This window comes from Alternaria conjuncta, assembly GCF_024043145.1.
Source record: "Alternaria conjuncta strain BMP 0040 chromosome Unknown scaffold_29, whole genome shotgun sequence".
Lineage (NCBI taxonomy): Eukaryota > Fungi > Ascomycota > Dothideomycetes > Pleosporales > Pleosporaceae > Alternaria > Alternaria conjuncta.
Window position 1 is genome coordinate 132,046 of NW_026250118.1, and position 14,356 is coordinate 146,401.

The 14,356-nt window shown below is 53.2% G+C and overlaps 7 protein-coding genes across 7 annotated transcripts; 6 read left to right on the forward strand and 1 right to left on the reverse strand.

The window, feature by feature from the left end:
- Positions 1-1,036: 1,036 nt before the first annotated feature.
- J4E85_011045 (uncharacterized protein) lies at positions 1,037-2,371 on the forward strand (the record flags this gene model as incomplete). The annotated part of the gene is made up of 1 exon (XM_051475248.1): positions 1,037-2,371. The coding sequence occupies one exon, from the start codon at positions 1,037-1,039 to the stop codon at positions 2,369-2,371; it is 1,335 nt and encodes a 444-aa protein (XP_051320952.1).
- Positions 2,372-3,092: 721 nt separating this feature from the next.
- J4E85_011046 (uncharacterized protein) lies at positions 3,093-4,257 on the forward strand (the record flags this gene model as incomplete). Its single annotated transcript, XM_051475249.1, has 2 exons — positions 3,093-3,723; positions 3,779-4,257. The coding sequence occupies 2 exons, from the start codon at positions 3,093-3,095 to the stop codon at positions 4,255-4,257; spliced, it is 1,110 nt and encodes a 369-aa protein (XP_051320953.1).
- Positions 4,258-4,471: 214 nt separating this feature from the next.
- On the forward strand, positions 4,472-5,751 carry J4E85_011047 (uncharacterized protein; the record flags this gene model as incomplete). Its single annotated transcript, XM_051475250.1, has 2 exons — positions 4,472-5,081; positions 5,138-5,751. 2 exons carry the CDS (start codon positions 4,472-4,474, stop codon positions 5,749-5,751), a joined length of 1,224 nt encoding a protein of 407 aa, XP_051320954.1.
- A 583-nt stretch (positions 5,752-6,334) lies between these two features.
- Positions 6,335-6,953, forward strand: J4E85_011048 (uncharacterized protein; the record flags this gene model as incomplete). The annotated part of the gene is made up of 2 exons (XM_051475251.1): positions 6,335-6,863; positions 6,919-6,953. 2 exons carry the CDS (start codon positions 6,335-6,337, stop codon positions 6,951-6,953), a joined length of 564 nt encoding a protein of 187 aa, XP_051320955.1.
- Positions 6,954-7,436: 483 nt separating this feature from the next.
- J4E85_011049 (uncharacterized protein) lies at positions 7,437-8,404 on the forward strand (the record flags this gene model as incomplete). The annotated part of the gene is made up of 3 exons (XM_051475252.1): positions 7,437-7,974; positions 8,031-8,129; positions 8,181-8,404. 3 exons carry the CDS (start codon positions 7,437-7,439, stop codon positions 8,402-8,404), a joined length of 861 nt encoding a protein of 286 aa, XP_051320956.1.
- Positions 8,405-12,919: 4,515 nt separating this feature from the next.
- J4E85_011050 (uncharacterized protein) lies at positions 12,920-13,442 on the reverse strand (the record flags this gene model as incomplete). Its single annotated transcript, XM_051475253.1, has 2 exons — positions 12,920-13,145; positions 13,252-13,442. The coding sequence occupies 2 exons, from the start codon at positions 13,440-13,442 to the stop codon at positions 12,920-12,922; spliced, it is 417 nt and encodes a 138-aa protein (XP_051320957.1).
- A 246-nt stretch (positions 13,443-13,688) lies between these two features.
- J4E85_011051 (uncharacterized protein) lies at positions 13,689-14,224 on the forward strand (the record flags this gene model as incomplete). The annotated part of the gene is made up of 2 exons (XM_051475254.1): positions 13,689-13,766; positions 13,823-14,224. 2 exons carry the CDS (start codon positions 13,689-13,691, stop codon positions 14,222-14,224), a joined length of 480 nt encoding a protein of 159 aa, XP_051320958.1.
- Positions 14,225-14,356: the final 132 nt, after the last annotated feature.

A 14,356-nucleotide genomic window follows, 5' to 3' on the forward strand; every position in this document is an offset into this window, starting at 1 on the left:
GAGCACCGCTCTTGAATCAATGAACGCGCACTCCTCACACACGAAGACCTCAGGAATCCCGAAACCCAAAAATTTCCTAGATCTTCCCGGTGGTAGGTGATGACGATAAGATTGCCGGCACTTTGCTAACCATTGTTCCAGAACTACGTAACCGGATATATGGTTACTGCCTCTCAGGCGTCGGACTGACGACAGCGGTCGGTTTGGGCAATGCATGCCGAACCACTCGGTCGGAGTACATGCCTTTGTACTTTGGCTCGGTCAGGACTCGTATCCACTTTGTGCTAGTAGAACGCTTCCTCCGGACATTCTATAGTGATACGTCGGCCTTTGCTCCGCTTCCCGCATGTAAACTAGTCGTCGGACTCAGTCGCGATCACGGGTGGGGACCAAACACCAGTGTTGACCTCAAATGGCTAGGCGAGTACCTGCGTGGTCACCCCAGGGCGGAGGTCTTTATTGAGAATAGGCCGATCAGTCTTTTTGAGGCGATTGATTATGTTCCGTCACTCTTGGGATTCTGTTTGTGGCTTAAAGATATGGATGCTCTTACCCTACGCGCACAGCCAGTGTCGTGTCATACTCCGTCTGGTGTGCGTAGGCACGCGATTGATTGGGTGTTGACATTAGTCCTGAAGCCAAAGGCTGCGCGCTACATATCGTCCTGCAATAGGAACCGGGTGGACTACTTTGGAGGGATCTTGACGCGTCTGCGTCTCCGGGGTGGAATTGATGGAGAGAAGATTAGCTCGCTTGAGTTCCGGGTGTCTGGCGGGGGTGAAGATTGGCAGGTCAAGATGGCTATTTAGAAGGCGTGGTGAGGTACTGATGGTAGAAGTTATGTTCATAGGCTGAAAGCAAAGTTGGTGTTACCATGATACTCGTGATGATGATGTCGGAGAGACGTTCGAGGCCGCCCGCGGAGGCGCGCATAGAACGGCCGGCTAGCCGGATTGGAGCTGGGACTAGCGCCAATTTGCGCGCGCCAGGCCCGCTCATGCAAACATGACGGACTCAGTCTCGCACCACCACCACCATGAGGGTGCGATTGACGCCGTTGCGCCTCTTGTGCGTCGCCATAACCCTCGTGACCTTCCTCTTCACGTCGCTCGTCTTCCGGCTATGGCGGGGCGAGCGCGGCTACGACATACTGCAGGAGCGGCCCCCTCCCGCTGGGCCCGCGCCCGTCGCTCCGGTGCACTTTGGTGAGGAGTGCTCGCCCTTCACCGCCGGCGTCATGGAGCGCGTCACCATTGTGCTCAAGATTGGCGCCGGGGAAGTCGCGACCCAGCTGCCGCTATATCTCAACCGATTGGGAAGGTGCAAACAGGATCTGCTCATCTTCTCGGACCGCAAGGACTCGCTCAACGGCTTCGAGATTGCCGACGCCCTCGCCCACCTGCGCCCGGAGTACAAGTTCAACAACCCCGACTTTGACGTATACGACCGCATACAGGCCACGAACAGCACCCAGGACAAGACGGAGGAGGGGTGGCGGCTGGACAAGTACAAGTTCCTGCCCATGATGGAGTGGACGTCATACATGCGGCCCGAGTCGGAGTGGTATGTCTTCCTGGAACTCGACACCTACGTCAACTACGACAACCTCTACCGCTTCCTCTCCAACTTCAACCCCAAGACGGCCCACTATTTCGGATCCCCCGTTTGGCCCAAGAAGAAGACCACCTTTGCACATGGTGGGACTGGCTTTGTGCTATCGCGCGCGGCGCTGGACAAGATCATGGCGCTGGGCAGGATGTTTGGCGAGAACAAGCACTTCCCCGGGACACACTTCTTCGGCGTCGACGTCAAGAAGCAATGCTGCGGAGACGAGATGCTGGCGCAGGTACTGAAGAAGAGCGGAGTCTCCCTCCGCGGATACTGGCCCATGTTCAACGGCGAGAAGCCCTTCAGCATGCGCTTCGACAACGAGCAGTGGTGCGAAGCTATCATGACGATGCACCACCTCGGCGAAGACGACTTCACACGGCTATCCCAATGGGAACAAGCGCGATCGCATCCCGAACGGCCGCTCATGTTCGAAGAGCTCTTCACAATGATCGAGCCACACTTGCAGGAGAGGGCCGAAGACTGGTCCAACATGTCGGAAGACGTCACATACCGAAAAGGCAAGACAGCCTCCAAGTCCTTCGACAAATGCCAACGGGCCTGCGCGAAAGACGGCCGCTGTCTCCAGTTCGAACACGACGGCATCGAATGCCGGCTCGGATACTCCATCCGATTAGGCCACCACCAGAGCCGCGAAGGCGAGCGCTCATGGGTGTCTGGGTGGATGCTAGGCCGGATAAAAGCTTTCAAGCAGGCTCGCTCGCCTTGCCAGGGCGCACGTTTCGTTCATTCGAATCCTTGAGCGGGTTTATCGCGACGTAATGGACGACGTTATGAACATCTTTCCTGCACGATTTTACGGCATTGTACGGCGTTTGATACCCCAAAGGCGTTTTTGAGATGGCACGCTATTGTATATATTGTGCAAGTTGTCGGCATATACGCCATGGGTTGGAGGGGTCATGGGTGGGCTGGCAGGAACATGCCAAGTGACGACGCAGCGTAATGCAAGGACGCCTAGACGGAAACCCCGCGGCGCCATCATCGAGTCGATAATGAGGCTCCTAGAAGGCAATCTCCACACGCAACGTCAGACACGTCTTATGGCGACTAAAGTACAGAAGGCGATTGCGTCGCACCTCATACCCAGTGATAGGGCGACTTCGGCACAACTTCAGCCTGGACTTCAGACTAGACACCCAGGGCCTAATGCGCTTCGCGGAACGTCATAATGTAGATGACAGCTCGAAGGTATCGTGACGAGGAAACGGATTGGTATCGTAACTACTCAAGGATCATGTACACCACAATAATAATCGACATTTGCAGCGAGAAGAATTTTTCCGCGATTCGTTATTCACTCGTCAATTGCTACTGACGATCTAGGATCATGAGGTGTGATCATGCTCAAACATCACGAGGGATTCGAGCAAGCGTCTCACGGTACTTAGGAGATATAGAGACCCCCGCGCAGTCATTTTGACTTTCACGATACGGCTACTTTCCACTTTCACCATCTGAACATGGAGAAGACTAATAAAACAAGCAACCAAGGCAAAGAAGTCAACTTCGAGAACTACTTTGTACAAAAGGTTCCAGGACTGTACATCGCCCTTGATTCCAGTAACGACAGTGGTCAAACTTCCGTAGTCAGGCATGACAAGAATGACAACAACATGTACCCGGTATGGGACTCTACATGGAAACGGGCGCCAGAAACTCTTCCCATGCTGGAAGACCAGGCCGTTTTCACTACCGGCGGTCCCCACGATATCTTTGCTGTACCTACAAAGCTGGAGGAGACGGTTACCGTGCATTATAGCCCACTCGAGGGCCAGCAGACTACTATTTACATACACCCCTCAAACAGTGTCGAGCAACGCATCCCGCGATATATGAGGACGCTCGATGCGGCGGACGTCTCGCCAGAGGATCTTGCGAAGCCGATTCCACCATATGACCCTAAGTCAGGCGGAGGGGCGGATGTACGCCAGAAGCAGCTCAGTATGACGGTGGATTCGGCATCAGAGTACGAGGGAGTTGACGACCAGGATGAGGAGCATCCGACTAACGAGGAAAGTGAGGAGGAAGACGACGGCGACGCAGCGATCGCTTCTGCACCCGCTATCGCTGCGTCTGTAGGTACAAACAACTGTAAGTATACCCAAGCACATGCATGGACATAAACCAAGGTACTAACCATCCCCAGCGCTCTACCTCCACGCACACGAGCACCGTACGAGCTACGCAACCCTCACCCTCAACGAGCAGTCAAGGACGCTAACCATCAACCCGATAAAAGCCAGAACAAACCTCAAAGTCATTAATCTCAGAGGCGCGGGCGGCCAAACACCCATAACCATCCAATGCTACCCCTTCCAAGAAGGCCGCACCCTCCGCTTTGTCGATTGCGGCTTTAAGACTATGATCGAAAGAAAGGAGGTCCTGTATAAGGAGTGTCATGTTCATCTTCCGTCAGATAAGTGGCATGCGGGTTTCGAGCATGGGGTTTTGGGCGGTAGGGACAGGACGGCATTTGGCCCGCATGATACACGGCATGCGGAACATAACGCTGGTGTCTTTGGCCGGTTTATGGATGCGTTGGAGAGGATTGTGGGAGTAGGGAATGTGGAGAGGTGTAGGAAGTTGGAAAATGGTGAGGTTGTGGATGAAGATGCGGAAGAGTAAGACAGTTATGGAGACGTCGAATAGGCTGGACAAGGGGGAGTATGCTTGAACATGCGGCCTTTGTAGTTGTTTGCGCAGGTATGATTATTGCAATCATGTCCAAGCTGAGAAGCAGGTTTGAGCAAGCTGTGCGCCTACTCACGACATAAGAGGCTCGCCTTGTCGCCTAGTTCATGATGTTCAGTTCGCCTCAACCAGGATTTACCCTATCAGTATGGAGAACCCCGAACAAAACACTATGGAGCACGAGAACGCCGAGCATCGAACCGCCGAGCATATTACCGCCGAACGTCAGACCACCGAATCGGATACCACTCAAGATGCCAAAACAAAGGGCCCAGAAGAAGGCGCCAAAGATGAGTACTGGCTACATGACAACATCGCCGGGCTCTACATCACGATGAACCCTGCAAACGTCCACGGCCGCACCACAGTGATCAGACATGCCGGTACCGAGGACTTCTTAGTGTGGGACTCTTCATGGGACCACACCCAGCCATTCGCCGAAATGACAGTGGAGGTAGCCCGCAACGCGGCTCATTCTGCCCTGGGCGTTGTAACCGATTACGAGAAGCTGAGTCAACCGATTACAGTCTATCATGCCCCGGTCAAGGGTATACCTAGCATTATGCGATCTGAGCCTAAAAGCGCGCGTCTTGAGTTTGTTCAAGAGTACGCGAAGGCACACGATCCGGCGCGGCTGACTGAAGAGGACTTCAAGAGGCCTATTCCGGCAGCTAGAGTGGGCGATAACGTTAATCCGATAGTCACTGGTGACTCAGTGTCCGGCAGCATCGGTGTTGCAGCTTCAGGTTTGGATGACCGTAAGTACTCTATACCGCATCAGCAAGCTGGCAAGACAAAGCTAACAACATACAAGCGTTATTCCTTTATGTTCACGAGCACAATGCAAGCTGGGTCACTCTGATCCTCGACTTACAAGACCCGAGCGCACCAAAGATGCAGCTAGGCAAGAACAGACGCGTCGATCTTCTGCAGCAAGACGATACCGATGAGCCCTTTCATATCGAATACTACGCCTTCAAACACGGATATACCCTGCGTCTCAACAACTGCGGCCATACTACACAGATCAGAGGCGGCCCTATAGAAGGGAAAATCTTCAAGGGTAAGAGCACGAAGAGCAGCAGAGCAACAATCAAGTGGAAAGAGTTTCACCTGCATCTACCCTTTGATCGTTGGCATGCTCCGTGCAAGCACGACACGTGGGAAGGAAAGTACAATGGTAGGGCGCAGGGTATACACAACGAAGACTATGCGAAACACAATGTGGTCATGTTTCCGAGGTTTATGGATATGCTAGAGAAGATTATCGGGGAAGGACGTGTACGGATGTGCCAGCAGAGTGACGGAGAGCTTGATGACATAGACGCAGAAGACAAGGAGGAAATTGACGAGGAAGGTGAGGAGAGCGGTGAGGAGGAGGATGGTGGGGAAGCTGCTTTGAAAGGTGGCGATGGAGGTAGTGAGTAGAGTACAGTAGACAACGAGAACACTTGCGATGCTATATGGAGGAAGGATGCGCGTTGATGAAGACATTGGCGTCTGACAAGATCCGCGTAATATTGCAGTAGGCCCTTTGGGCATTCACTGGTTAAGGCCAGGTCTTCATCACCCAAGGCGGCGCGGATGATGTCGGGCTAGGCATTGGTGTTTGGGTGTGCCACCCCGGAAAGCCAAACTTCATTGTCATCACGACAAATTGGTGTTTTGTAAAACCAGATACGTCAGCAGAGTAAAGTGTTGAACTGCAGACCTGTGATAAGGTTGAAAGGACTGTCTACCTGTATATGAAGGAAGTCACCATGCTATTCCACGCCTCGAGGGTAGTGTTGACATATCGCTGGCGCCTTGGCTCGCGACTCCAAGTCTCATATGACAGTAGTTTGCATCTGCGATATGCAGTGAGTGCTTGCTACGAGGTCAAGCGCGACAGGCGCAAAGGTCATTATGGACGATATGAGTGTGCCATGCGCAAACTTGTCGCATCAGCCAAGCTATAACACTGCAAGACGTCCAGCTACGACGGTCACTCCATAGTCACATCGCAGCCGCCATGGAATACAGCTTCGAAAAAGACCCAAGCGTTCAAGTCACCTTCCAGAAGCTCAAATCCGCATTCAAGGACTTCGAAGACCTCTTCTCCGGCCACGGCAAAGAGTACTTTGCCATCAAACGCAGAAAGGGGTTCTACATACGAGCAGACGAAGGACGTCACCCACACCATTTCACCATCTTGCGTGAGTTCAGTGAACCGCCACAAATCCAAGTTCTCTGGGACTCTGCATGGGAAGAAGAGAAGATAGACCTCCACAGGATAGGACTTCAACCATGGCAGCTTGGGATTAAAGTTCATGGCCTTTTGATCTTCGGAAATGAGCTTAAAGAGGAATTGACGATCTTGATCCGATCGGACAATGATGGTGAAGGTACACGACTACGCGTTTCGCCTATGGAAGAGGGAGATAAGTATTGTAAGATTATGGACTATGTGAGAGACTCTAACAAGAAGCCCAACGACTTGCGGAAGAACAAGCGGGTTGTACCAAGGAGATTTCTTGGATTGGCAGATGAGGACGATGCAGGTAAGTCGATTCTTATTTGGTTTTAACGAGAATGAACACTCACTATCATTAGCAGGCGAAGCGGAGTCGAAGAAGGAGGAGGAGACATAATGATCAGGCATTTGTGGCATCACTTGGGCATCGGCAACTGATTCGCAGGCGTGATGAGCACCAGTAGCTCATGGTGTAGTTGGTATTGGGGGAGCTGTCAGTAGCTAACTTAGCTTCCATCGCATTTGTGATATAGCTGCTGTGTCAGAGCGGATGTGTGTAGTCATTGTATGTACCGAATGGAAGATGCCCAGTTTGAACAAAACCGAGGGCGAAGTTTGCGCTGTGCTGTTTTTTACATGTCCGATGAAGCGCAAGACGAGACGACCGGTGACAAAAACCTATGGAGTGCATCGGGTGGTGACATCGCCTTGTTTGAAGACTGCTTGCTGTGACTAAAATGATCGATTGCCGTAGTCAGCTTGACCGAACGCAAGTACACTACCGTCAAACTTACTACAAGACTCATCATATAATGACGCTCAACCTCATTCTTTCACACCCACCAAAAGCTCACTCAGCACCAGGAGATAGCAAGACACGATGGCCCAAACGCGAGATGCTTTGATTAAGCTCAAAGATGCCATCAAAGACTTCGAGACCACGACAAGCCAGGACTCAGAGATGTACTACAAGACCCAATGGCCTGGGCTGTACATCGCCGAAGACTTCGCAAACATCCCCGGCCATATCTCTATCCTTGAAGACTACGTCATCGAAGCTAAAGAAGAACGTGTGGTGAACTGCCTGTGGGACTCTACCTGGGAGATATCTCGCACACTTTCCGGTCCGACAGTGAATATGGCAGGGGAGGCTGGCACTCGCGCACGTGGTGTTTTCGTCCTTGAAGCGAAAATGGTGGAGTGCGTGACAATCTTGTACAAGCCGGCTGAGGGTCCTGGAGTTCGCACGCATGTAAGACCGTTTACCGAGCGAGACGGATACCTCTTAAATTACGTAGCAGGGCAGGGCCCATCGGTGCGACCAGACCCCCACCTCCAAGGACTGAACGAGTTTGGAGAAGGCATGAAACCATCGTCGCGAGCAACCGGTAGCGAGGCCAGCGGAGATGCTGCCAACGGTAAGTGAATACTTTATGAGAGAACAGGAGAGTTGTTGCTAACCGCTACGAAGCAGCTGAAGGCGCGAATGAGCCAACAGGAAAAGCCAGGGTGACGATGAAGATGCCCGCACACGCAGCCCAAAGCGAGAGCGAGGGTGACGATGAAGACCGTGGTACGTCCATTCAAGATAACCGACGTACATGGACACTAACAGTGAACCAAGCGACATTCCTCTGTAGCCGCCGAGACGGATCAGGAACGTACTACCTCATTGTAGACGACACCAAAGCCTACCACAAACGACTGAGGCCGACTGCAGGAGTAGGTTTCGACGACGAAGCTTTCACCCGCATGCATGAAGAGGGACCGCAGGAGCCATACCAGCCGTTCGAGTTGAGCAGACATTGTAACTTGCTCAACACCCCAGATCCTGTCATTCTGAGCTAACGCATACCGTTAGCAAGCATTGAGATCTCGCCGTACGCCAAAGGCTATACCATTCGCTTCATCGCATGCGGGCTGAAGTCCAAGAGAAAGCTGGAGAACTCAACAGATCGTGTGACTGTAGATGAAGAGTCTTTCCACGTTATCTATGCCAGGTCGGATGGTCTGCCGCATCGAGACTGTGTGGTGGATGCTGATGGCGTGTCGGAAGGGGAGAATTACCCACACACGTGGCATGACGGGACTGCTCAGCACAACGAGAACGTGTGGGATGAGTTCATCGCTCAATTGAAGACGCTGGTGGCGGATGCTGGTGGCTCGTGGTCCGACAATAGATCTTGATGGAGACCCAGGCGTGCGATGCGCAGATTCTGAACATTCCGTATGGACATGCAATGAGCCTCATGGGTGTTTTGGCATGTATCCAGTCATCCACTCTTGTCAAAAATGCGCAATCAAAACTAAAGTAAAAGTGTAAACGTGAATCGCGTCGCGAAGCGATGTAACAACCTTAGAAGGCACCCAGAAGACAGGTCTTGTGCTCGAGCTCCCCCCCCCTGACGAGCTCGCCCCACCGCCAAGCCCAGGCTCCACAAAATACCCGTCCTGTACCTCGGTGAAATTCCCCGAACACCAGCATGTCACTTACCCCATTACCACTTCGCCCCGTCATTCCCTCACTCAAATCGCATGTTTGATAAACCGGGTTGCGCATTTGTCGATCGAGCCCATGGAACTTCACGCCGAAGTTGCCTAGACAGGTAGGTGAGGGGATAGCAAGGGGATGGAGGTGTGAGTTACTGAGGAAGATGCTCCGTGGCCAATGAGCGGGGGGTATGGGGGATGCTGGATGAGGGTTAGCGTCGAAGAAGGTGAGATGTGACCGGTGGGAGGTGTGAGTTCGTGATGCGGCGACGGTTGGCTATGTTGCGATGGTAGGCGATGAGCTCATGTATAGATGTGTCTACATGTAGACGTACTTTTGCGAAAGTATGAAGTATACAATGTGCGCATGGCCGTGGCCACAGACTCATTGAGCGTAGAGACGTCACGTGGCAAGATTCTGGCCATGTGCTTAGGTGAATCATGAGGGCGCCTCGATCACTTCACCGGTAAAAGGTATGCGCAATGCAAGACAAAGATGATGCGAAGATGCGAAGATATGTATTCTACTATTACAACAATGAAAACTACATGCAATGCGAGAATATGTGATGCAGGGGTATTGTGTTGCCAAAGAACGCCAAATGGACTGTGCTAGGCCGGGGCCGAATGATGTGATGCGAACGCCCAAAACTACCGATGATATGCCGGGGGGTATCTTACTACAAGACTATCGAGAGAATGCGGAGAAGAAAAGGAAATAGTCGCTACACAACGTGTGATAATGCGCCACTGGTCTGTCTGTTGCCGGGTCTGCCGGGACCGCATTGGCCAGGTGCTTGAGTGAGATGCGAGATGCAATGCTCATGAACGAACCCATCAACGACGCGACCGTCTCCGACCACTCGATTCACCACTCCGATTGCTTGGTCTGGCTGAGGCCTGCGAGCTGCTTACGCAATCCCAATTGAAAGGTATCTGCGACGTCGGGATAGTAACACCTTCATACCTTCGCAGCCTCTCTCGTCGCGGAGGTGGGGAGGGTTGCGCGAATGCTTCCTGTCGAACTTCCTCAAGCGCCTGGTTGGTAGCGGCGAGTACAGCGAACCGTCTGTCAGGCACGCGACGAGCAGCTGTGTTTGGGGTGCGAGAACGCGCTTGGCGCGGAGAAGAAGCTGACTGGTCGTGCTGACGAGAACGGTGGTGGCGGTTCTGAGGTCGTGATGACTCTGGACTTGTCTGAGATGCAGTCGAGGAGCGATGCTGGCGGGATGAGCGGTTGCTACGGGGCGAGGAATCCAGGGTCTGGTAACTGCGATGTTCGCGCTTTGGTGTCTTAGGTGGGGAGGGCGCAAAGAGTGACCACCCCCGAGAAGGTTCTGGTCGGACGTTTTTCTTCGATTTTGAATGTCTTACAGGGTCGCGCTTTGCTCCGCGCCCGCGCAGAGTGCTTTGCGACGTTTGCTTTGGGTGCTGCCGCCGACGGTGTTGACTTCGGTGGGGGCGTGGGTTCAGCAGAGCCTCTTGTGATGAGTTGACGCTACTTGTCTCAGCTGCACGGCGATACACCTGCGGCACTTCGACGTCCAGGGTAGAGCGGCGTCTCTCGCGAGTTCGGTATGCATCTTCGTACTGGTGTTGCGATCGCGGGCGGTGCTCCTCCCTCTCTCTTTCGTGGCGCGGCGACCGCGGAGATCGCGGGGTAGAGTCACCAGATCTTCTTCTTCTGCTCGAGTCCTTGGAACTGCGCTTCTCTGAATATTCTGCAGCGACTGGCCTTCCCTCTCCATGAAGCGCGCTATCCGCCGGTCGGTCCCGCCTCTTCTTCTCGTCCGACGACGACGAGTCCTTACGCTTTTTGTTGCCTGGAAAGCCAAAGTTGAAAGACCAACACATGGCGATCAAGATGCAAGTCTCGGATCGCTATGCGCCTAAGGTTCAAGTCCAGTATCCAGGTTCTGAAGAGGTGATGACTGCATGCATGCAGATGCCGAAGTTCGGAAAGCTAAATTCGACGATGGGGGACGCGGGTGATACTTAAGACGCGCGACACAAGCCAATAGACAGGAACAATCTAGCGTTTCAAGGGAAGGAGACTTGAGAGAAGCGGATTGAGAATTATGATATCATGTGAAGACAAAGAGTGTTCCGGCCGGGCAAGGGAGCAAGTGCACCGCAGTCGCGGCGTGGAGGCCAAATTCCAATAGACGCATGGCCATAAGCTAAATCAAGAAAGGATTCAGTCAAAGTACCTTGTATCGAGGGTTTGCGCTCCAATCAGGGCACAGCCCACTTGATGGTGTGCGAGAAAGTGACTGATTCGTAAGTTTGCACACAGTGGCTTACTGGGCCACATGACACCTCGGGCTCCAGCTGATCGCCTCATTGTCTGGCGCACTGCAGATGTCGGTCTGCAGTGAAATGGAGTGTAGAACACTGGAACACCAGCGCAGGGCCGGCTGTCAGTCTTATAAGCTGCAGCGATCTGCCCGCGACGTTTATGCTTCTTTGTGTGCGGCTTCTGTGCGTACCTGCGTCGCTGCTACGTGGCACCTGTGCTGTACAGAAGAGCGGCGGGACGGTTGCGGGACGATCCTGGGTGCAGAGTTCGGCCATGCTGCGAGGGTGATGGGCATTGCTAGCTGCAGCATGGTGCATGATGGTGCAGGTTAGCTGCATGATGATGACCGCCTGACCAGCCGAGCGCTGCAACATGTTGGGTTCCTTATCCTTATCGGCCCATCAGCGACGTCATTGGTGCGAGAGCGCCCCACCGCCGCAAGCGAGCTGTGAATGCTGGCTACGATGCGATGCCTCGCAAGGTTTCAGCCATTCCTCATCATCGCCTTCAAGGGTTGCACGGCCGCGGGAGTGTGCTGTTCCTGCTTTTGCACGTCCTTAGCACAGACGGCGTTCGCGAGACATACGCTCCGCCTCGACGCCTTGCTGCAAGCAGTTCGCGCGCGTCGCGGAGCCTTGGTAGGTCCGAGATAGCTGGCCAATAGTCGCGCGCAGACGCCTTCTCCCAACCAAGTCGTGGCGTTTCCAATGAATCGAGGAACCATTCGGAAGCAAGGCAGAGCAATCTATATTGCAATTGCCGTGACCGACACCATCAGAACGATATCGGCGGCGCCGGAGTATTGAGAGCAGCCTGGGCTGGAACATGTCGCATGCTATACGATGACTCATCCAATGAAGAGATGAAGCTGATCGCCCACAAGAGGTGGGGATGCGGTAGAACCCGAGATCAAGTGCTCTCGACTCGTTCCGATCGCACCTGCACGAGTCCTGTCAGTTCGGTGTCGGGCTGTTGCATGGCGGCTTGGCATGAACTCGCGTCAATGATATGTTGCGTCATACAGGAGAGACTGAAGAGATGATCTGAGAACATCGCGGATGGAATGCGACATGAAGAAAGAGTGATGTCGGAAACATTCCGATGGCCTGCCGAAGGCATCCACCCACGCTATGTAATCACGCTAGTCTTCACCCGTGCCGCGCGCGCATCTTGCGGAAGCTTTACAAGATACGGTGCACTGATGAGCGCAAAGAAGTCGAACGGTCAGAAATGTCATATGCAGGTGAAAAGAATGGATGGTCGAGAGAGAAGCTGAAGCCCCAGGCAGTGCAATGGCTCAGCCACAATGTTGTCGCGACCTAATTGCCCTGCCACGCCGCCTGCATGTTCCTCAACCTTCTTATTCTTGACCAACTCAGCTTGCTACCTTGAATCCGCCTCTTCAGCTGAGAACGAATATCCACCTCGATGAACGGCTTACGAAAGCAAGCGCGAGCGCGATTTCTGTCGGAGCAAAAGTTCAAGCAAGGTGCCGAACTACACGATGCTAGAATTTCGCTATTAACCGTGGCGCAATATACCGAAGCAGAGACAACCGTCAAACTAACCAATGTTCATTGGTCCCAGACTTCTGAGATATGTGACCAGGTCAATACACCTATCCCCAAGAACGTCGACGCGACAGCAACAGCATCTATGCGGCTGATAAGCTTGGAGCGCGATTTCGAAGGAGTCTTTGCCATCGACCGGCGAACCTTTCTGGAGATCTTTGACAACTTCGGGTACGATCCGTACTGGCTTGGCATGATACTGTCTTCGACATACGGGTTCTTTCCTCGACTGAAGGAAGGTGGCACGCAGTATGCTTGCTACCTACATACCGTGTCGTATACGATGCTGTGGACTTACGACCCTCATGCGACGACCACCAAAGCCGTGCTCATACCCCGAGAACATTCCCAGTATCCTCAGCAGATCTTTAAGAGCGTGATAGACACCGTCATTCACCACAAGGATCTTATAAGCGACGCGCGTTTCTGTTCCTTCGTGTGTGCCATACAAACGGTCCGTTGGATCGAAGGCACTGCTTTCGAAAACCTGGGCCGCATTCGATCCATAGAGGTTACCACTGGGCATGGCGCATGGCATGAGGTGCTGCACGACTCTCCTCCAAGTACGGATGAGCTAATGAAGCATTCTAAGCGGCTAGGATTCGTACTTACGGCACTTGCAAATGTCTCCCGGCACGCTTGCATTGTAAGAGCAATCCTCAACGACCTTGTATCAGCCCAACCCTTGTCACCAATTCATTCGACGCTTGCGCAATCTTCGAGCACTCCCAGCGTTCAAATGCCATTGGACGATATCCTTGTCGCTGCATCGATGTTGGAAGGTCAGACGAAATCGGGCGAGCTGCAGGCAGTTTATCTCCAAGAGCGTGGCCGCACGCAGCAGGCTGTAGTAGGTTGAAACAAACAATCCAGGACGTCGCACCAGCAGCTGATTGTGAACTCCAGATATTCAACCTACTCACGCGTGACGATGCTAAAAGTAGCAAGGAGATCGCACTAGCAGCACGAAAGGACAGTTACTCGATGAAGACTATCGCGATCATGACCATGATCTTTCTGCCTCCTACCTTCTTCGCTACTCTTTTCGCTATGCCTTTACTCAAGTGGGACGGGCCAAAGGTCATACAGCCAAGCTTTGGCATCTACTGGGCTGCCTCTCTACCAACTACCGCGGCAGTACTTCTGATCTGGCATTGGATGTCATCAGAGGAGACCATCTTCGTTAAGGGATGGGCGTGGATTAAACCCGGAAGGCTCGAGAGCGACCAGGATGTTGACGTAGATAAGGCTCACAACGACTTGGAAGCGTTTCGCTGGAATGGACTGAGGTACAAGTCGAAGCAATAGGGAGTGGGATACTCGCAGCATTTGTGTATCGACATCCATCAATGAAGAAGGTTCGTTCGGCTCTTCCGCATATCTCCGCGTCTTTATCTCCGGGTGGGGCACCCCGCTGTCGTCATCTCGCGACAATGACGG